The 22,463-nt window shown below is 44.3% G+C and overlaps 1 protein-coding gene across 1 annotated transcript in view; it reads right to left on the bottom strand.

Annotated features, from left to right (window-relative positions):
- Nucleotides 1-11,786, bottom strand: part of arsj (arylsulfatase family, member J) — a 46,564-nt gene extending 34,778 nt beyond the window's left edge. The window contains 1 exon segment of the mRNA XM_079491533.1: nt 10,655-11,786. Coding sequence (XP_079347659.1) covers nt 10,655-11,019 — 365 coding nt within the window. The 5' untranslated portion in view covers nt 11,020-11,786.
- Nucleotides 11,787-22,463: the final 10,677 nt, after the last annotated feature.

The raw sequence follows: 22,463 nt of genomic DNA, 5'->3' as shown, positions 1-22,463 counted from the left end.
GCCGCGTTACTTGCGCAAGTGACCAGATCTGACAGATTCAGACTGGCAGCCAAATCCAGCCTGAATCAGATCTGTGCCACATCCAGATCAGAATCTGATTTGTTTAACCCATTTTGACCTGAGATCAGATTCTAAAAAATGTCTTCTACATCCTGACAGTTTTCTGAAAAAGCTATGTTTCTGTGTCAGTCGTTCTTCGATTTTTTTCAAAAATAGCAGACCTACAAGCTTGTAGCGCGCTACTCGGTGGCGCACTATGAGCTTGTAGATCTGCTATTTTTCAATAGCTAAAGCATAACATAATGCTAACACCAAAAGGGGTTCTCGCCCAAAAATGTGTTAAATAAGTCTAAATGCAAACAAGTCACATGGAATCTGTTATTTAATTTAGATCAGGTTGTTGCATTCAGACTGAGTAGACAGATCGCCTCAAATCAGATTTGAATCAGATTTGAAACCACCTCTGAATGTGGCTCAAGTCACATTGGAAAAAATCAGATTCCATGTGAACTGTCTGCATTTAGACTTATTTAAACAAATCGGATGTCAATCTTGATGTGGAACATCAGACTAGATTTGGCTGCCAGTGTAAATGGGGCCTTAGATCGTGTCAAAGGTCTCACCTAGACGCAGGATCTTTAATGAATTTTGACCTGAGATTCAATTTATCCCCTGAGCAAGCAGGCAAGCTTGGCTTTACTAGCACAATGGTAAAGATGTCAGCACTTGTCGCAGGAACCCGGGTTCACATTTTGGGGTAGAAGAGGAAAGTTACATAGTGTAGCTTTAACCCATTTTGGGCGTGAACCCCTTTTGGTGTAAGCATTATGTTATGCTTTAGCTATTGAAAAATAGCAGATCTACAAGCTCATAGCGCGCCACCGAGTGGCGCGCTACGAGCTTGTAGGTCTGCTATTTTTGAAAAATCGAAGAACGACTGACATAGAAACATAGCTTTTTCAGAAAACTGTCAGGATGTAGAAGACATTTTTAGAATCTGATGAAATGATGAAATCATTGGACCGATTTGGAACATGGGTTATTTTTCACTTTTGGACTTGAGATGTTTCTGCCCGACAGCGACGACTTGCATTTTCCCCCCTTTTTGGAATCTAGCAGGAAAATAGCCAGAATCGACATTCTGTCAGAAAGCATTAATATGCTCAAGCAGAGTTACGATGACACACTTAAAAAGGAATTTGGTCCATGAGGTGGAAAAGAATCCAGCGCAGAATGACCTGATAACAGTAGCATTTGGAAGTATTACCATCATGACGCCAGTGTTGATTTTGACAGATTTTTTTTATTTAGTTTTAGTCATAGTCTTTTGAATGGATTTTCAGTTTTAGTCACATTTTAGTCAGCTTAAATGTTTTAGTGTCTAGTTTTGGTCGACTAAATCAACAGTTGATTTAGTCGACTTAAGTGTATTTTGGCAGGCCTTGATGGCGTCATAATGGCTGATTTTGCAGTTTGGTTGCATGATGAAAATAGCCAATCTACGGGTCGCAGCGTGACACGTGAGCTGAGACGAACATTTTCCGTTATAGTTTTAGTCGACAAAATCAACACTAGACTACATGACGCTATATCTAGGAAGAGGCTGAAGCTTAATGGATTCATCAATTACAAACCACTCTTAACCCATTAAAACCGGGACAGAATCTGTCATTTTAGATTTTAGCTATATTATGTTTTTCAGATAAGTCTTAGGATTTAGAAGGCCTTTCATTGCTGTCAGGTGCAAACCTCTTTTCTTCATATTCTAACTTTTTATGTGTTATTTTTTTCTCCATAAAACACAATGAGTGCCACCTGGTGGACAGAAAGTGTTGTGCAGGTGCCAGAGAAAAAGGACAATAAAAGGATTTAAAAAAGCGTGCACGCGTCCATGTGCACGTTGCGTGCACGTCGGATTAATTAAAAAAAAATCAAATTTCGATTTTATTTCTTTCAATTTTAAATAAAAACGTGATATTACATCCTTGGCACAGAAGGGTTGTGCTGCTAAAAACGGATTAGAATGTTTGGGCACCCATTGTGTTAATGCCCTATGACTATGTGATCATACTACAGCTTCACACAAAAGCTTCAAAAGTAGCAGATGTACAAGCTCGTTTGAGCTTGTACATCTGCTACTTTTGCCGTTTTTGAACTTGAATCCTGAAAGGACAATATTAGTCACCAGAAGCAGGGACTTGTGTTTTCAATTAATCTAATGGAGTTTGAAGATGAATGGGCTTATAGGAGGGCTTAGAGTCTGATCAAATAAATATCAAAATATTGAATCATGCAATTTAACAAAAAATATATAAAAACGAGGGGCTAAGTGGTTCAAAAGCGATTCCGTTACTGAACAAATCGTTGGACCTCATGTCATGGACAACGGAGAAAGCATGTCAGAATCTCGGGAACAAATCCTCTTACATCTGAATACTTAAAAGGGCAGGCTGTCAGAAAACAACCTCTGGCACTCTCCTTCTGCATTTCAGCGGATCAGCCGACACAGTGGGTAGAGCGCGTTGGGCTTGATAAAGCGTAATAATTCAAAAGCCATGGACTTGGAAGTTCAGAGCTCTTTACTTTAAGCCTCTAATCTCATCAGCGGAGTCTGTAAGGAGAAGCAGGGGGGCTTGGAATCTTGTGATGCGGAGCGGCCCAGGTGGCGAGGCGGCCATGCAATGTTCTACTGAAAGCTTCTGTAAACAGGAGGGTTGAAGGGTTCCTCACTGGAGCTTTCCAACAGCTGGACACAAAGAATATAGCACGTGTGTTCTCTCCATCGCCTCTTCAAAAGGTCCAGGGTTCGTCGACTTTGTACTGCTGTTTGGTCGTATTAAAGATAGCTATGATAACATGATGTAGGCCTGAAGTCGAAATAAGAAAAACGTTGGCTCTGAAAGAATATATATTCAAAGATTTGTGCCACATTTTCACGATTTTTCAAAAATAGCAGACCTACAAGCTCGTAGCGCGCCACTCGGTGGCGCGCTATGAGCTTGTAGATCTGCTATTTTTCAATAGCTAAAGTATAAGATAATGCTTAGTTAAAACACCAAAAGGGGTTTCCGCCCAGAATGGGTTAAGATTATAGCTACACTTCAAATCCAAAAAAAACTAAACAGATTTTGATTCAAGTTCAAAATAGCACATTTGATCAAAATATGTTCAATATGTTCCGGAATTGGGCCTTTAACCACTTACAAACTATACTATACTTATAGCCGAGCTACAAGCTCACAATGTGCACGTGAGCTTGTAAATCTGCTGTTTTTCTGTTTGTTTTGTTTTTGCTGAATGTTGAATGCACAAACGCAGAAAAGAGATCTGCCAGGCATTCATGAAGTTAAGCACGATGTTAGGCCTACAAACCATTTTCTATAAATGAGGCCATTGGTTCTCAAAGTGGGGTATGGGGACTCCCAGGGGTCATTGGGGGGGTTCTGGGGGTCCCCAGCAAGTAGTTTTAATCACTTTATCCAGTTGGCTATTCAAAGATGCAGATCTGCAAGATTGTACATCTGCTATTTTTGGATATATATATATATATTCCTAAATCTTCTCTTCTGCGGATAACCCTGGCACAAAACCTTTTCAGATGGGGGTCCGTGGGCAAATACATATCATTTTGGGGGTCCTTGACACGAACAAAGTTTGATAATCACTGCCCTAGACCAGGGGTTCTCAACCCGTGGGTCGCGACCCCTCGGGGGGGTCGCCAAATTATTTTAGGGGGTCCCCAAATTATTTAAAAAAAATATATATATATATATTTTTTTTCACGATTTTTCAAAAATAGCAGACCTACAAGCTCGTAGCGCGCCACTCGGTGGCGCGCTATGAGCTTGTAGATCTGCTATTTTTCAATAGCTAAATTATAACAATGCTTTAAAACACCAAAAGGGGTTCCCGGCCAAAATGGTTTAAGGTTATTGTAGCAGTCAATTTATATTGGGGGTCGGGAGGGGGCGGGGCGGGGCGGGGGTCCCGAGACATTGCCAAAGCATTTCCGGGGGTCCCCGGCCAAAAACGTTGAGAACCCCTGCCCTAGACAGTCCGTCTTCTCTCCCTATAACCTCGCTGGGTCTGAGTAACCTAATCGGTTCTCCTCACAGGTGGAGGCTCATACGAGGGTTCCTGAAACGCAGGGGGCCCGGCCCCCCCTTCTGCGCTCTCCGGTAGCTCGGGTCAGTCTTGCATGTTGCCATGCATGGGGTCAGTGAGCGGTGAGAACGTAGCCCGGAGGATCTCCAGACAAGCGACTTTCTGTGTGTGTCAGTCAGACCTGGCTCTGGCGTACAGGTGTTGCATTACAGCCGGGAGTGCGTGGAGGGGAGGGGGACCCCGCAGTGTGGAGGAGGGGAGGAGGCTCCCCACAGGATACACAGTGCAATCCTCCAGAGTTAAAGGGCCATGGACTCTAGTTAAAATTGACAAAAAGCACGGCAAGTCTACAAAACAAGGGTCCACGTTACAATGTGCTAGAGATGGAATGCTGAGGTGGAGCGCCACACCTACCGCCATCAGCTCCCAGTATACTTACCGCACGGCTCGCCGCGCCCAAGCTGTGCTACTCATACGCCGAGTCGGCGGTGCAACCCCCCGATCTTGTGGTCAAAAGGCCGGCTGAGCTATACCGGACCCTAAAACCCATTTTGACCTGAGATCAGATTCTAAAAATGTCTTCTACATCCTGACAGTTTTCTGAAAAAGCTATGTTTCTATGTCAGTCGTCGTTCAAAAATAGCAGACCTACAAGCTCGTAGCGTGCCACTCAGTGGCTTGATCTTGTAGATCTGCTATTTTTCAATAGCTAAAGCATAACATAATGCTAACACCAAAAGGGGTTCCCGCCTAAAATGGGTTAACCTTCCAGGTCCATTTGGTTACGTTTGTACCCCTCCTGAGTTGATGTAACGCTCAGGCTTCTCACAGTGCAGCGATCTGCCTGTCAAGGCACTTGGAAGAGTGGGAGTCAACGGTCTTAAACCATGGTGTTTGTGGCTCGGGATAATGATGGCAGGGTTGACCAGAGTGACCGTGGGTGGTTTGGCCGTTCCGTCTATGCACAGTAAAAAATCCTCAGAGTTGATTTAACTCTGTCACCCTTCAGGAAGCCATGTAATGACATGTCATTTTACCTAAATAAGTTGAGTGCAAGTAAAGTCATATCTTCTTAAAAATAAATTGGAAAAAAAGCACAGATGATATGGCTCGCAGCCTTGCACTTCTACAAAGTTCCTTCAAAATCTACTTTTTGAGCTTGATTTTTGAAAAATCACACCTGTGTGAACTGAGTGGTGCAACTCCCCTCTCCTCCTGCCCCCCCCCCCCCCCCCCCCCTCTCTCATTAGCAGGCAACAGTGCAGCACTATCTCTCTCTCTCTGTTTCTGGCACAACAGCACCACTTTTGCCCCTACTGGTACTCATAGTCACATAGTCACATAGGTTAACACGGACATTGCTGTTCCTTGGAGTGGTTGCACCACTCAAACATCGTGAAAATGTGTTGCAAAGGAGTTGAGACATTACATTTTGTTTGACTCGGTTCCACAGATAAAATATTGTGAAAATAGCGTTGTGAGCTTGTAGATCAGGTATTTTAGTATTGTTTGTCGATTGATTGCTTTTAATGCAGTAATGGTGTTTTCCTTTACTTTCTTACTTTTTTTTTTAGGTATTAAAACCCATTCTGGTCGGGAACCCCTTTTGGTGTTAGCATTATGTTATGCTTTAGCTATTGAAAAATAGCAGATCTACAAGCTCATAGCGCGCCACCGAGTGGCGCGCTACGAGCTTGTAGGTCTGCTATTTTTGAAAAATCGAAGAACGACTGACAGAAACACAGCTTTTTCAGAAAACTGTCAGGATGTAGAAGACATTTGTCACCAGAGGAGAAAAACTTTTTTTTTTTTTTTTTTTTTTTTAAATGAGTTAATAGCACAGGCAGACTCTTCACATACTAGAGCATGTCTGAAATAAGTGTCAGAGCTGAAATCGACATGTAAATATGAAATAAATGCCCAAACATGTAGCTAGGTGTAATGTTAGAGACCACAGAAGTGAACCTTTCAAGCCTGTTTTCTCAACTCGCTGTTTTCTGCAAGACATTACTCTATAAGCCATATCTCCAAAACTGGTGGGTCAAACTGAACAACCAATATGTCCATTTGAAGCTGTGATTCCCTGCTTTCATATGACATGAAAAAACGAAAATTCAAAAAATCAAAGAATCATTTTTAGTCTCTGCCCACAGGTTGAGAACCACTGCCTCCTACACACTACTAGAGTAGATGTACTTGGTAACATTACACCACTGGGTGGACGTCTCTCTTCTCCCCGGCTGTGTGACATTAATAAGGCCCCGGGCTATCGGGATGTTTATTTTGACCTGTCACTCCCCCCCCATGGGGTGCAACTGGCAATTTATGAGCCAAGACATCCCTGTCCATCTGGGTGACAGTTGAGGAAAAACAGTAGCGGCGGGTCGAAACGGCCCACTGAGGGGTGATTTATGATGTGGGGTCGAGGGGGGAAAAAAAGAGGAAAAAGGGAAACCGGATTAAATTCGGGTTAGCCGCTCGCCTCGTCAGACAACTTAAACCATTTAGGCCTGACCTCAAAATTTAAAAAACATCTTCTAAATCCTCCAGTTTTCTGAAATAAATATTTTCACGATTTTTCAAAAATAGCAGACCTACAAGCTCGTAGCGTGCCACTCGGTGGCGCGCTATGAGCTTGTAGATCTGCTATTTTTCAATAGCTAAATTATAACAATGTTTAAAACACCAAAAGGGGTTCCCACCCAAAATGAGTTAAAACATATTCTGAGCACCCAGACAGACGCTTTCGGGTTTTTGATCCCAAACTTTTATTGGCCCTACTTTCTGCCTCGACTATTAAGTCTACGGCAGTGGTTGTCAAGGTGGGGTCCAAGGACCCCTAAAGGGTCCTCGAGGGGGGGACCAGCAGGGGCTCGACCCCAAGATGAGGAACAGCTCATTTTCACTGGCTATACTGTAAGTTAGCCCAGTGAGTGTAGTGGTTCTCAAACTGTTTCTTTTAAACTCAGAGTATACGAATACACTCTTGTTACAGACCTATAACACATTAGCCTGCGGACCCCCCATTTGAAAATATATGCCACGGTTTTTACGGCTATGGGGCCCCCGGTTTGACCTGAATTAGGCTACCGTCCCCTATTTATTGGCATTTCTATCTCTGGGACCCCAATACATAATGTAAAATCAAAGTTAATTTAACTCTGAGAGTGTACGAATGGAACCAAATGTACACTCTCTGAGTTACAGACCCATAAGGGTCCATTTGGTTCCCGAGTATCATTTAGCTGGGGACCCCCTGGAACTCCCTCAAGGACCCCTAGGGATAGATAGTTAAAAGGATAGAGACTGAACTGGCGCGAAGCTCCGCCCCCCCAGCTATTCATGTCAGTGGAAGTTGCTCAGTGGCGTTTTGAAGCACCCGGAAGACTGCCGGAAGTACCGTCTCAGAACGTCTACTTCCGCATTTGACCACCAAATTTTGGTGGTCAAATGCGGAAGTGCAACCGAGCGCTCAATGTTAAAGCCCAGCTGCACGGGGTTTCCCGGTCATGAATCCACGGGTCCGCCTGTAGTCCCTCCTCCTACCACTAGGGAGGAGAGCTTCAACGTTGAATAGCCTCACTGGCCCCTTGGTTCCCACCCAGCACAAAATCTTTTCAAATGGGGGTCTGGTGCGACACCTTGGGGGTCCTTAACATGAAAATGAACTAAAAGAGAACTACTGGCCTGAGAACCAAGCAACAACAAAAAAAAAGCCTCAGGACAACTTAATTCCTAAGCACTTTAGTCAAGGGCCAAGCCAGCTCACTGAGATAAAAGGGGGATCAGAAGCATTAAATCCATGACGTTTTAATGTTAACCATAGAACGGATCATTGGCCCAGACAATGGTCGACATGTGTTGTGCTCCGCCGTGCACAAGGTACAAGGGGGGGGGGGGGCGGGGGGGGGGGGGGGCTCATCTGGAACAGATCAACCGTCCCTCTTCGTTCAGAGGGGACGACGTGTGTGTGGAATCGTAGCTGTAAGTGTAAGCCGTTGGATAGGGCTTTTCACATATACGCACATGTGTATGTGTGCGTTATGTGAAGCATAAGGATCTCCGCCTGGTTTAAATCACAGATTCTCTCTCTCTCCCCCCCCCCCCCCCCCACCGCCACACCGCCCTCTTCCCATTTCAATATTCCCTTCAGGAACATAGGCTGGAAACATAATTGAATATACACCTACATTTCCACATGGATATTAGTGGCTTCCCCCCCCCCCCCTACTTCTACAGTCAAGAGACGGATGGGTGCTTTCAGAGCCCCATTCAATACTCTTGTGGTATGATAGTGTCATTCCAAGAATAGACAATCTACCCCAGTACCCGCACGGAAAATAGACGATCTGCAAGCCCACAAGCTTGTAGATTGGCTATTTCTGGTGAATTTTCAGTTTAAGCTCATGTGAGCTTGCGGATCTGCTACTTTGGATGCTTTTGTGTGACGCCGTAGTATGATGAGCAAGCAGCCAGGTCGTTCATTTACGAAAAAACACGAACAAAATATATAAAAATATACAAGTTAAGAGGTTTCTGCCCCGACCGCAACGAAATCTGGCTTGAGAGGGCCCTAAAGAAGGAAGGGGGGCGTGGCACACTTTTCTCATTACTTTCCCGGGACGTTTTGCCAAAAAGAGGTGCCCGGCAGGCGGCAACCCTTCCGCCGTCTTCTTAAGGAGTGGAACAGATGGTTGCAAAAAAAAAAAAAACACACACAAAAAACAGAACCACGTTTATACGAACAGAGGAGGAAAACTGCTGATGTGAAACACAACCCTAACTACAAAGTGAAACCACCACATCCCCCCCATCGATATAATCAGCCCAGCCACACTAACATCTTCCCCTATCGTTTCCTTCGGCGCAGCCAAAACACCGGGGGGAGTGGGGGACACCACTTGCAAACACTTAACAAATCACCATGGGAAGAAAACACAGCCATATTATTGATGCGTTGCCTTTGTAGTGCAGGAAGACGCACAAGCAACTACAATCAAATGTAGCTTGTAGTATGAAGTTCTATTGGGTCCAAGTGCTGACACACCATGCGTGCGCACGCAGGCACACACGCAAACACACACACACACACACACACACACACACACACACACACACACACACACACACACACACACACACACACACACACACACACACACACACACACACACACACACACACACACACACACACACACACACACACACACACACAGTAGGTATACACAGTCATTGTTTGATTGACAGACAGACAGACAGACAGACAGACAGACAGTAGAAGTATATTGTGCAACGCATGTTGTGTTACATGAATTAGCCTATTGGTGCATTGTTATATTCAATGCACTCATGTCAAGATATCGATGCTAAAAGACATAGGCTGCAGTGGATGCAGTCATTGTGCGTGTGCAGTGCATGCACCATTCAGTGCGTTTATCACATTTGACTTTGGTTTAGATGACGATGTTCTTTCTCTCTGGTCCTGCTGTCACCAGTAATGTAAAACGCCATTGGGTACCGAAAGGCTACCGTCCAGCTATCAAACAATGCCATAAAAAACATGTCCATATGCAAGACATTTTCGTATTCATTAACGACAAACTCAATTGTGTCCCCCGTCTGAATCATGTGAAGAGGAACATAGGTTTGGAGTGGATGTTGGCTGTTTAGCTCACTGCTTGTCAAAGTGGGGTCCGGGGACCCCCGGCCGCCCTTGGCCGTGTTCCAAGGGGGACCCCCGGAAAAAGGAGGAACAGTTTAAACTAGGGATGTGACGATGAGACATTTTGGCCGATATTGATATCCGATATAATTAATTGCTGTTATGGCCGATAACCGATATCACCGATGTCGATATGATCTCATTCTGTATTGAAAAATGATAATAGTTTTGTCCATTCTGAAAAATACATGTAACAGGGTGTCTGCAACTGCAGGCTTAGGCAAGTCAGATTTAACTTTAATACCTTTATATTTAATATTGTGAGCTTGTAGATCTGTTCAAGCTGTTACTTTGGGCTTGTTTATCTGTAAAGACAGACCGATTAAACGGACCGATTAATTAATCGGTCTGATTGATTAATCAAACCGATGCTGATTAATCTAAAAACAACTCAAATCGGCCAATACCGATGTGTTTTTCGATTAATCTCCCATCACCAACACTTTTTTTAAACATCCTATGTTATGTTTTGGCTATTTCAAAAACATGTTGATCGACAAGCACATCTAATTTTGGAAAAATGTTGACACAATTCTTTCAAATGGGGGTTTGGGGGGGGGGGGGGGGTCCTGAGTTGACTCCTTGACATGAAAACGTTTGCCATGGGTCCTTGAGGAGGGGGTCCCATGCAGCTTAATGACTGTCCTGATAGCTATAGGAACCAAATGAACCTCTGAGTGTACACTCTCAGAGTAACAGCTGAGACATTCAATCAGTTAATAGCCTACTACCATGGGGAACAGTTATGGGGCCTATATAATTGCATACCAAACAACTGGGGGTCCTTCAAATTTAAAAAAAAAAAAACTCCACTGGTTTAAATTACCTGCCAGTCAGCAGCTGACTCCTGGAGGGGCTACACAGAGGCTGCACGTAGTAATTCTCCAGCTTGACCCCCTGCGCCGCCAGCCTGTCCAGGGTGGGCGTCTTAATCTCGGACCCGTGGTAGCCGACGTCCCGGAACCCTTGGTCGTCCACCAGGATGAAGATGATATGCGGCGGCCGACCACCGGCCGGCTTATTCATGTCAAGTTCGTTCGCTTGGTTCCGCCGCAGATGATCGGCGTTGTTGTTGTTGTTGTTGCTGTGCTGCTGATGGTGGTGGTGGTTGTGCCAGTTCTCCCAATGGTGATGCCCCCGCGTTCCCTCCACCACCGCCAGGACGCTCGCCAGGATCCAGGCGAAAAACATCGTCTTGCTGCTGGGGACCGATCGCGCGTTTTTACGCGTATTACGCCCAGTAGTTGGATGGGGTTGTGTTGTCAGCTGCGCTGCGTCTCGTTGCAGCGGGGACGCTGGGTCCGTGTCCGTGGGGCGGCGTGTTGTTGCTGCACATGTTCGAGGGGAACAGCAACGCTTGGAAATTGGGTTCGCATTATTCTTGACTGTCCCTCACGCTGCTGCCAGTCCTCCTCTCCTGCTACAATCAGTCCAATGAACCGAACACATCCGAGCTGCGACGGAACGGAGGGGAGGAGGAGGAGGGTGTTACTTGACATGCACAAGCGCAACTACGTAGCCTAGGCGTTTCCACGTGTAAACGAGGACGGTGCCTTGCAGTTTCATAAAACGCTTTGCATGTTCACTTCGTCAGTTCGACAGTCACTCACTCAGGTTTGTTGTTGAACCAATGAACAATAGTCTAATGTCGTAAACTTTTTACAATTGGGGCAAACGCTAAGACGATGCGCTGTCACTTTCTAGTGATTCGGAATGATCTCATCTTTCTCCCAAATAGACACAAATAAAAGCTTGCAGCAAAAATGTTATCCAGACTAGTTCCCAAAGTCACATCAACGGGTCGGTATACGCAGTAACGCAGCACAGCACTAAATGGATGGTCTTCATTGAGCTTGATTCAAAAGTGGACCGTCTACTGCCTCCAAGCAGCAGTGACTCCACGTAGGACCGACTCTGACATACAAGAGGTGCACAGTTTCACTAGCAGAGGAGGCAGGTCTATGCGCTCTGAGCCACTGTGCTTCACAGTTCACACTGCAATATAGCCTGGTTACATCAATAACCCGAGTTTTACGTTTTTGGGAAGCATCAAGCAAGCATGCATGTTTAGCCTACTGAAATGGATATTAATTTAAACTATATTTATCAGACACGCCCTATCCTAAATATCAAGTAGAACTGACTGATATTGTCCTTCTAATTTTGATTGATTGGAAACTTTATTAACAGCTTGCAGTAGTAGTTGTTTCATACAAAAGGATGTGTGTGTGTGTGTGTGTGTGTGTGTGTGTGTGTGTGTGTGTGTGTGTGTGTATATAATTTGTAACACTTTATATTTGACACAAACTCTCAAAGTGCCACATGGCAGTCAGGAAAATAAATAAAAGGTGAGGGGCGCTCTTTTCATCATTCATACATCATCTCATTCCGGCCAATCACAATTGGTGTCCTCACTTTTGCTCCTTCACTTTTCTGCCCTCACTTTTATCTTCAATATATACTTTGCTCAGCCAATCAAATCCTCGGTATGGGTTGATCAGCCAATCATCATCCAATGTGTGTGTTTACACAAACCCGGAAAGCTGAGCATAGGAGGGGCTAGCGCCCCTCAAAAAATAAGATATAGATTCAGATCAGACTGGACACAAAGCTCAGGGATCCTAGGCCTGCACTCGACCATGTGCAGCTGGATACTTGACTTTCTGTCCGGCCGCCGTCAGGTGGTGAGGATGAGCAACATCACGTCGGACCCCCTGACCCTCGAACACAGCCTACAGGAGCCCCTCAGGCTGCGTGCTGAGCCCTCTATTCTCCGACTGTACACATATGACTGTACAGCCACGCACAGCTCCAACGTCATGATCAAATACGCGGACGACACGAGTCACACGACAGTGATGGGGGCCTGATCGACGACGTTGACGAGACGGCCTACAGAGAGCTGGGGTTGGAACACTGACACAGTGATGTCAGGAGAACAGCTTGGCTCTCAATGTCAGTAAAACCATGTAGCTGATCGTGGATTTCAGGAGGCCAGAGAGAGAGAGCACGCACTTATTGTCATCTACGGTGCTGCAGTGGAGCAGGGGCTCCATTTTCGTCACCGCTAAACCCCTTATCCTAAACTTATTTGCCTTTTTTTTACTATTTTGAAAAACATAGTTCAACTATAGCCAATCTACTGACACATTATGACACATTATGAGCTTGTAGACTGGCCATTTTCAAAACTATTCAAAAATGTTTTGCAAAATAGTAAAAAAGGCAAAGAAGTTTAGGGATAAGGGGTTTAGCGGTGACGAAAATGGAGCCCCAGGGCTGCTACTTAAAGTTCCTCTGAATACATCATCTCAAGTGGGCCACACGCACCACGAAAGTGGTGAAAAAGGCCCAACAACAACTCTACTGCCTTGCGGCGCCTGAAGAAGTTCAGAGTGAGCCCCCGCATCCTCAGAGCATTCTACAAGAGTACCATTGAAAGTGTACGTTCTGACGAGCAGCACCACTGCCTGGTTCGGGAACTGCACCGCCACAGAACGGAAAGCACTGCAGAGAGTAGTGCGAACAGCGCCTCATGGGAGGGGAGCTTCCCCCGTCCAGGATATACACGAGAGTGTAGAGTAGGAGAGTAGCGACACGCTTTGATCTCACCACAAAGCGGGTGCCTATGGCTATAGTTACAAACATTGCTCCTATGGCTGGAACTATCCCATTGAGATACAGTACAATGAGCACTTCCGCATTCCATTGTTACAATGGGAGTCAACGCTAGCATGCTTTGATCTCGCCGCAAAGCGGGTGCCTATTTGGCTATAGTTACAAACATTGCTCCTATGGCTGGAGCTATCCCATTGAGATAGAATGAGCACTTCCGCATTCCATTGTTACAATGGGAGTCAACGCTAGTGTCGCCACTCTCTTACTATATTACTCTGGTGTGGCTAAGGCCGAAAACATCATCAGGGACATCCATCACACCCCATGCAGCCATAGCCTTTTCAAGCCACTGCTGCGCCCACGGCCGGGCAAACGTTTCCGAAGCATCAAGAGCAGCACCACCAGACTCTTGAACAGTTTCTACTTTTCAACAATTAGATTGTTGAGCAAGAACTAAGTTGGGTGACACTGCACAGACTGAACTGAATGTGTCTGTTGTTTTAATAGAGACTCTTTATAATATTATACACGTACATCACATTCATGACCTTTTATTTATTTGTATTATGTATGTATGTATGTATGTATGTATGTATGTATGTATGTATGTATGTATGTATGTATGTATGTATGTATGTATGTGGTTAAAATGGGTAAGGTTTAAAAAAAGGCAAAAGCATGCTCTGTTGCACTGGCCTAAAAGTGGGTCCTCTAAAACTGCTTCAACTTCTGAGAATGTGTGTTTGGTTCATTAGCCACCAGATGGCATACCTTATAAGTATGTATGTATGTATGTATGTATGTATGTATGTATGTATGTATGTATGTATGTATGTATGTATGTATGTATGTATGTATGTATGTATGTATGTATGCACAACCAAGAATTTCACCCACGTTACTTGTAATGTGACAATGAAGATTCTGAACTATATACACAGCTAAGAAAATAGTTTCAATTTTAAAAACACACAATGGCATCAAGCAAATGCCTTGTTGAAAATAAAGGTTTTTAGTCCCCAGATTGCAGAGGGAAATATTGAAAACTAGAAAAAGTGCCCTTCTGGGCACAGGTCTCCACCAGGAGGATAGGACTGTGTGAGATGTTTGGCAAAATGTTTAGGATTAATATAAACAGTTTTAGGTACAAAATGTGAAAAGCTGCCTCATGGTGGCGCTATAACTGTCCGTTCTGGAAAATGTGGGGCAGAGGTTCATCGTTGGCATCCAGGGAGTGTGTGCGCAAAGTTTGGCATCGACCGGGTTAACGGTGCCGGAGATTAGCTGGTAACGGACGGACGGAAGGACGGACGGACGGACGGACGGACGGACGGACGGACGGACACACACACACACACACACACACGGACGGAGTGCAAAACATACTCTCTCCCCATGCCTTCGGCCTGGTGGAGACAATCATTGCAGTTATCTCGAGATCAGTTTCTAATTGATTCGTTTCTCTTCTGTGACTCCTCGGGGACGTAGAAAAACATGTTCTCCTCTGTTTTTATACTCCAGTAAGCTGCTGGCATTTGATGTATGACTTAACGCAGCCCAGGAGAGATTTCATATAAGTGGGAAAACACTTGTGATGTCTGGCGAGTCAACCATATGTCACTCAAACGAGCCACTTAGGCATAATATAATAGTTTGTATAGCAATAGCATACATACTGTACAGTATGATTGAATCTGTCATAGAACTTCAAGATGTGAAAGAATAATATGTATACCATCATGATACCTTCAACTAATTATTATAGCCTACTACTATACCTTAGCCACTATTAAATGGTAAATGGTGCATTTATATAGCGCTTTTATCCAAATTGATTTACATAGATTGTGCATTACATTCCCATTCTCTCACACACACACACACACACACACACACACACACACACACACACACACACACACACACCCCGATGCCGGAGGAAACCATGCAAGGCACCAATCTGCTCATTGTGAGCAATTAGGGGTTCAGAGTCTTACTTGAGGACACTTCGACAATAACTTCTTATCCCAAACAGTTTAGCAAATAAAGACCACGCTTTCAAACAATGCATCGATTTTCCAAATGTTATTTGAAGGATGAAAAGATTAGTTTTTGATGTTTTTTTTTGGATATGAGGATATGAGGATATGAGGTTTCCACTTGACAGAAACGATATACCAGCCTCACATACTGTATACTATACATGTTTCATATATACCGTATCTGTGGCTTGTGCAAATGTACATCATTCTCTTTGTATGCATAATCATAATCGTGTTGTGTGACGCTGCCTTGGGTGTAATCTTGGTATCCGAGGTTGTGTTGTTTGTTTTGCAGAACGGTAAAATTCAATCAAGGCTAATTCAATGGAGAGCCATCAGGATCACATGAGCATAAGCACAGCAGTGTGTTTGTTATCCATATCTGCATGGCTGTGACTGTGACTGTGATAATGACCTGTTATCATAGATTACCGGTAAACCACAAGCTTTGATTTAAAATGGCTATCTCGTGTTTTTGCACTGTACCCTATCGCCATGTCTTCTGCATCCCATTAAGAACATCAGTGGCGTGCACAGATAGACACTAGGGGGTGCTAGAGCACCCCCTGCCCTTTTGGCAATGTGCCCTTTTGAAAAAAAGGGCACATCTCTTTTTTTTCTTTTTTTCCCCAAAAATAGCAGACCTACAAGCTCATAGCGCGCCACTCGGTGGCGCGCTATGAGCTTGTAGATCTGCTATTTTTCAATAGCTAAAGCATAACATAATGCTAACACCAAAAGGGGTTCCCGCCCAAAATGGGTTAAGGCAACCGGCCGGTTCCACGCGCTGCACAAGGTGCCCTTTTTTAACTTGAGCACCTGCCCCTCTAAATGTCTGTGCACGCCACTGCACCGGGCAACGCTACAAGGGCCCTGCATGCACATTACTCACCAATGACATGTTTAAACATTCAGGGAAAATGCCAACGCGTTGAGAGCTTGTAGATCGGCTATCCTCGCTATTTGACGTAGTCCTATACAACAATAATAGGGCTTACAACTATACTTAACCCTATTGACCAGAGTTCCCCAGTTCTATGTGTGGTTCTAATCCAGTTCACACCTTTTAAAATTGTAGTGTTTTCACCGTTATTTGGAAGCGCACTTGCAAAATACCAGGCCAGCATGCACCCAATCACTGCTGTGTCTATGACTGTACGTATACTGTACCTTTCTTTTTCCCCTCTACACCAAAATCTCTTTTTGGATAATTATTGCTGATCTACAAGCATGAGTTGTGAGAGTGTATATTGGCAAACTTTCGCCAAATGTTCCTATACCAAAGAATAGCGGTGCTAGGGTTCATGCAATCTGGGAACCCGTTTGGTTAATGCCGTCAGCACAGTGGTTCCAAAACGTTTCAGGTCGAGACCCAAAAAGAGAGATTATAGACGTTTGTCTGGCACACATAGTGAAAATAGCTATCTATACAACGCCTTGCAAGCTTGCTTGTAGATCGGCTATCTTCACTACCTCTTAATTATATATATATTTAATTCATGGAATTTGTTAGATATGTTTGTTTTAAAATGTATATATAATTATATAATTATTATTATTTTATTAAAATCTTTTGAAATTTTTAATGTAGGAAAAGAAAATGGGATTTTTACTCGCGTCGTAATAAAATGCATAAAAATTGGTCCGTGACCCACAAATGGTTCCCGACACACTGCTTGGGAATTAGGGTCCATATGGTTAATTGTGTAAACAGCTACTACTGTAATAGTATTGACTATTGAGACATCACCCAAACTCTCTCCACAATGTTCACTCTATCACAGGTGTCTGGAAAACCTTGCAAACACCCGGCTTTATCTCATGCGATGTGTTTGTTTGCTTATAGGGGATCGACGCACGCAGCTGGCTGCATGTGGCCATATTACTATGATGGCGGGCTGCGGTATATAAAGAGCCATGGTGTAGGCCAGTGAATTGAGCAAGAGGTGTCTGGGGGGCCTGTGCACACAGTGAGCGTCTGTGAAAGACTCCCTCACAGGCCAGCTTTAAGTCAGGGCCTTTAGTTCTGACACGTGCACTGGTGGAAAGCAACATTTACTCGAGTGCTGTACCTGAGTACGATTTTGAGGTACAGGCAGCACAGGGCAGGGTGACCAGATGTCCCTCTTTGCGTGGGACAGTCCCTCATTTCCAAGACTTTTCAGGCGTCCCACAAATTGAGACCCTGTCCCACATTGTGCCTGGCAGGCAATTACATCAGTGTTCAAATGCCCTAATAGTTAGTCCCCTAATAGTTGGCCTTCTGTTGTAAAGCTCTCTTCCTGCAAGATGTGTTTTTAAGCCTGTTAAAATAGCATACAAATAAAAAAATATATATTTTAAAACAAAATGTGAGACACCAGAGGAGTTTATGAATGATAGCCAATAGGCCTATGGTCGAATATGACATCAAGGCATTTAATAGCAACTCAAGTAGTAAGTTGCTAACCCGGTACTCCAGTATCGCTTGTGTGGGACAAGTGTGATGGGGGGGACAGGGTCCCCCCCATCACACTTGTCCCACATAAGCGATACTTCTGTCCCTCAAATGAACATTTTGGATCTGGTCACCCTAGCACAGGCCGATTCTACAATGTCTTCTAAATCAGAAGTTCTCACACTTTCAAGATTAAAAAAGAAATACCCTCTGCACACGAAAATTGACAGATAGGCCACTCACACACTTTAAATCCGCTGAATTAATTTACAGCTCGGTAAACACGGTTGAGAGATCACACCACACACACACGCACACGCACACACACACACACACACACACACACACACACACACACACACACACACACACACACACACACAGCGAGCATAAGGTCTCCAACATGTCTAACCGCGGTGCTACACCACAATGAGCACAAGCGTGTAAATCACACTCACCGCTCCGCTGGCTTTGACGGAGACGCAGTTTACTCTGCCCTGTTTTTACTGACACGACCAAAGCCTGTATAATATATACGCCTGCCGAGTTGAATCCTTGAATCACCAAGATATTTCACAATGTTTAACACGAAGCGGATGTCATTACTAATGGTACCCACAATGCAGTGCTTCCAAAACCTTCTAGCTCGAACCAAGAGAGAAATTAACGGACGGACGGGAGATGCAGGTTTTCATATAGTAAATGCGACCTACGGTTGCAAAAAAAGTCTCTGTACGTCTGTGAGTACATCTGTAATGCACGTAACCCGAGAACCGCTCACCACACCGACTTCAAATTCGACGCTGTGGACGCTGTCGAGTCGGTCGGACCCACGGTTGTCCAGAACCGCCACAAAAGGCCTCTGCCCGGGCTCTGGACAGGGCCCCTGCGCCCAGGCTCCATATATGGAGCTGGCCTGTTCTGACATTGCAACACTCCATATTTGGGCATGCCTGACACAGAACTCCATAGAATAAAGGGACACAGAGAGACAGAAATCTCCATATATGGGCATAAAAGGGACACAGACAGATGGGTGGAACGGGTACTCTGACTCAACTGGTATTGCATAACTGGGTGGGGCATGGATCTCCAACTTCCATCGTTACCGACCAGTGCCCGGCTGTAAAGCACCGGTCTAGTACTGTATATATAATGTAGGAAACGGAAAAAAGGAGATGTTTACTCGCAACCCATGGTCCACGACCCATGAGATGGGTCCCGACCCACTGGAAACAGCGCCTTGGCGATGGAAGATGACCTCAGCCAGAGTTACAACTCATCTCCTCTTTGCACGCCACAGTGACGCCATAGCGTAGGAAGTGAGGAGCCGAGGCTGATCTGTACAGACTAAAGAGTGCGTGCCACCGGCCACAAAAATCCCCCTGGCCCTGGCACTGTGTGTGTGTGTGTGTGCGCGTATGTGTGTGTGTGCTGTGCACCAATACAGATGCCAGGCCTCCATTTCCAAGAAATCCTTTGTTTTCTAATTTTTTTTCCTCCCCCGTTTTGTTTTTTTGGGATGATTGCATTGAAGCGAGGGAAAATGCCCCAACAGGCGGGCATGCAGGCACACACACACACACACACACACACACACACACACACACACACACACACACCCGAGTGCCAACGCGCTTGCTGCGCCAAGAACACAAGCTCTCGGCAGCACATACCTCAAAAGCTGTGTGCCAGTGTGTGATCGCTTCATTAGTGAAAAAGGTAGTTCATTTTACAGGGAGAGAATATCTGCACACTGCCCACTTCAACAGTGTTTACCGGGTTTAATGGAGTCCCACAGGGCTTTATACTACAGGTCTGCGTCTTTTTCCACAAATCTCTTCACGAAAATATGCTTACATGCTTACAATAGTTGTTCCGATACCAATACCTGCAGTATCGGAAAAGCTGCTGATACTGCCTATAGAGTGTACAAATGTAATAGTCCATTTGTTTCCATTTGTACGCTCTCAGAGTTACAGACCTTTAAAGGAATCAAGGATCCATTTGGAACCGCCTCAAGGAACACAGATGGTCAGATCGGTACTCAGTACTGACGCTTTGCGTTGTGAGCTATTGTGAGCTATTGTGAGATTGCCATGTTCGCCCACAGATTGGGGACCCTCGGGTTCATGTGGTTACCGGTAATCGAAAGTTCTCAATGCTTGTCTTTGATGATTCAGGTAAATCAATGTGTGCAAGTTCCCTCGAGGCACATCACTGTGTGTACTGTACATGTCACATGACTGAAAAACGTTTTTTGTTTTGAAATCTCAGGATTTTACCTGAAGCGGATGTGAAGATCGAGTCACCCATGCGATTTAACACTTTGTTTAAAGCATTATTTGCTTGTTTCAGGTATACCTCATAAGTTTGCGTGTCAGGCGTGAAGTGACTGTGTTCGATAAATCCAAAGTGGTGTTGTACTTTGAATCAAGACTTTGAATCAAGTTGCTATCTTTCACATGCAGTTTGTTTTGAAATCACGCCATGTTTATTATAAACGGTTGTGAGCGCCCAGAACGAATACAAAGAACATATTCATCCAATGTAAACTCTAGTTTCAACAAAGACAAAATAAGCTGAATTTGCTAAGCCAGTGGTTCTCAAAGTGGCATCACAGTCATTCATTTTGAATCCATTTATCCATTTATATAATGGCCATTCAAAAAGTAGCAGATCTACAAGCTCAGTGCCATGCTGCAAGCTTACATCTGCTGTTTAAATAGAAGATAATCATCTGGTCATCTTTGTGCCAAACATGACCAGTAGTCCCACATTTCCTGCAATAAAAAATAATGTCCTGCCTGTGAAGAAGCTGCTGTAACAAGTCTGCAGTGGTGAAAAGAGTACATTTACTCAAATACTGTACTTGTTCTTTTTTGAGTGGTGTAAACCACTCCTACAACTGGCTTTGTTAGTCTGTGCAGAAAAAATGAGCATGGTTGCTATGTTCACCCTGTTCACCCGGGTGTGATTTCATTACGTCAGACATGATTTCATTACGTCAGACAGGCCTTATTGAGTGGTGTAAACCACTCCTACAACTGGCTTTGTTAGTCTGTGCAGAAAAAATGAGCATGGTTGCTATGTTCACCCTGTTCACCCGGGTGTGATTTCATTACGTCAGATATGATTTCATTACGTCAGACAGGCCTTACAGGCCTCAGACAGGCCTTACACCACTCAGTTCACACGGGTGTGATTTTTGAGTGGTGTAAACCACTCCTACAACTGGCTTTGTTAGTGCAGAAAAAATGAGCATGGTTGCTATGTTCACCCTGTTCACCCGGGTGTGATTTCATTACGTCAGACATGATTTTTGAGTGGTGTAAACCACTCCTACAATTGGCTTTGTTAGTCTGTGCAGAAAAAAATGAGCATGGTTGCTATGTTCACCCTGTTCACCCGGGTGTGATTTCATTACGTCAGACATGATTTCATTACGTCAGACAGGCTATATAAGACCTTACACCACTCAGTTCACACGGGTGTGATTTTTTTACTACACTACAATTATTTGAAAACTTTAGTTACAATTAACTTTATGGTTATTATTAGGCCTACGAAAAAATCCACTTCATGCTGTCTGTTTGACAATATATGATCTACAAGCTCGGCTATATTTCAAACACATGAATTTTGACAATTCATAATGTGCTTTTGCTTTGGTAATAACTATATTTTGATGGCACCTACTTACACCTACCTATACTTTGTAAACTGCTACTTTTATTTAACTATATAGAGGGTATGCGCATGCATAAAGTGAGTGCCAAATCGAGTGGCAAAGTGAGTTCAATGTTGTTTAACGTTGTTTAATGCAAACATATTGGACTTTTCTGTTTGCAATTTGCATGTATGGACTGTCAAGGCCAGAAAGTAGGTTTTTTTTTTGCCACTCATCATACCAGCATAAGTAACTTCCTGGTATGATGATGATGTCACGCACATACAGTTGGAGGCCATCAATATTGTCCTTTTCTTTTTGCTGAGGTTTGCGTGATCTGCGCAAAAGGACAGTTAACCCATTTTGGGCGGGAACCCCTTTTGGTGTTTTAAACATTATGTTATAATTTAGCTATTGAAAAATAGCAGATCTACAAGCTCATAGCGCGCCACCGAGTGGCGCGCTACGAGCTTTGTAGGTCTGCTATTTTTGAAAAATCGTGAAAATATTTATTTCAGAAAACTGGAGGATTTAGAAGGATTTTTTAAAATTTTGAGGTCAGGCCTAAATGGGTCAAATGATAAGGGACAATATCGGTGGCACCCAACTGTACCATACAATTCTACTGCTTCCACCCCTGTGTTTCCGGGCACGTTGTGCAGCCCATGGTATTCCAGCAATTCCACATGAACCCTAATGACTCCAGTGATAAAGGTAAACAGTGGAATGACCCCGCTGTGTCCTCCTCCGTGAAGTTCCTCTCAGCGCTCAAGTGTTGACACGCAAATTACAGGTGAGACGGTGAAAGGAACCCACATGATGGGAACCTACCTCTCTGTGCTGCTACTGGCATTGTGTCTGACATTCC

Source organism: Electrona antarctica (genome assembly GCF_951216825.1).
Source record: "Electrona antarctica genome assembly, chromosome: 21".
NCBI classification, from domain to species: domain Eukaryota; kingdom Metazoa; phylum Chordata; class Actinopteri; order Myctophiformes; family Myctophidae; genus Electrona; species Electrona antarctica.
This window is presented reverse-complemented; position numbering and strand designations above follow the sequence as displayed.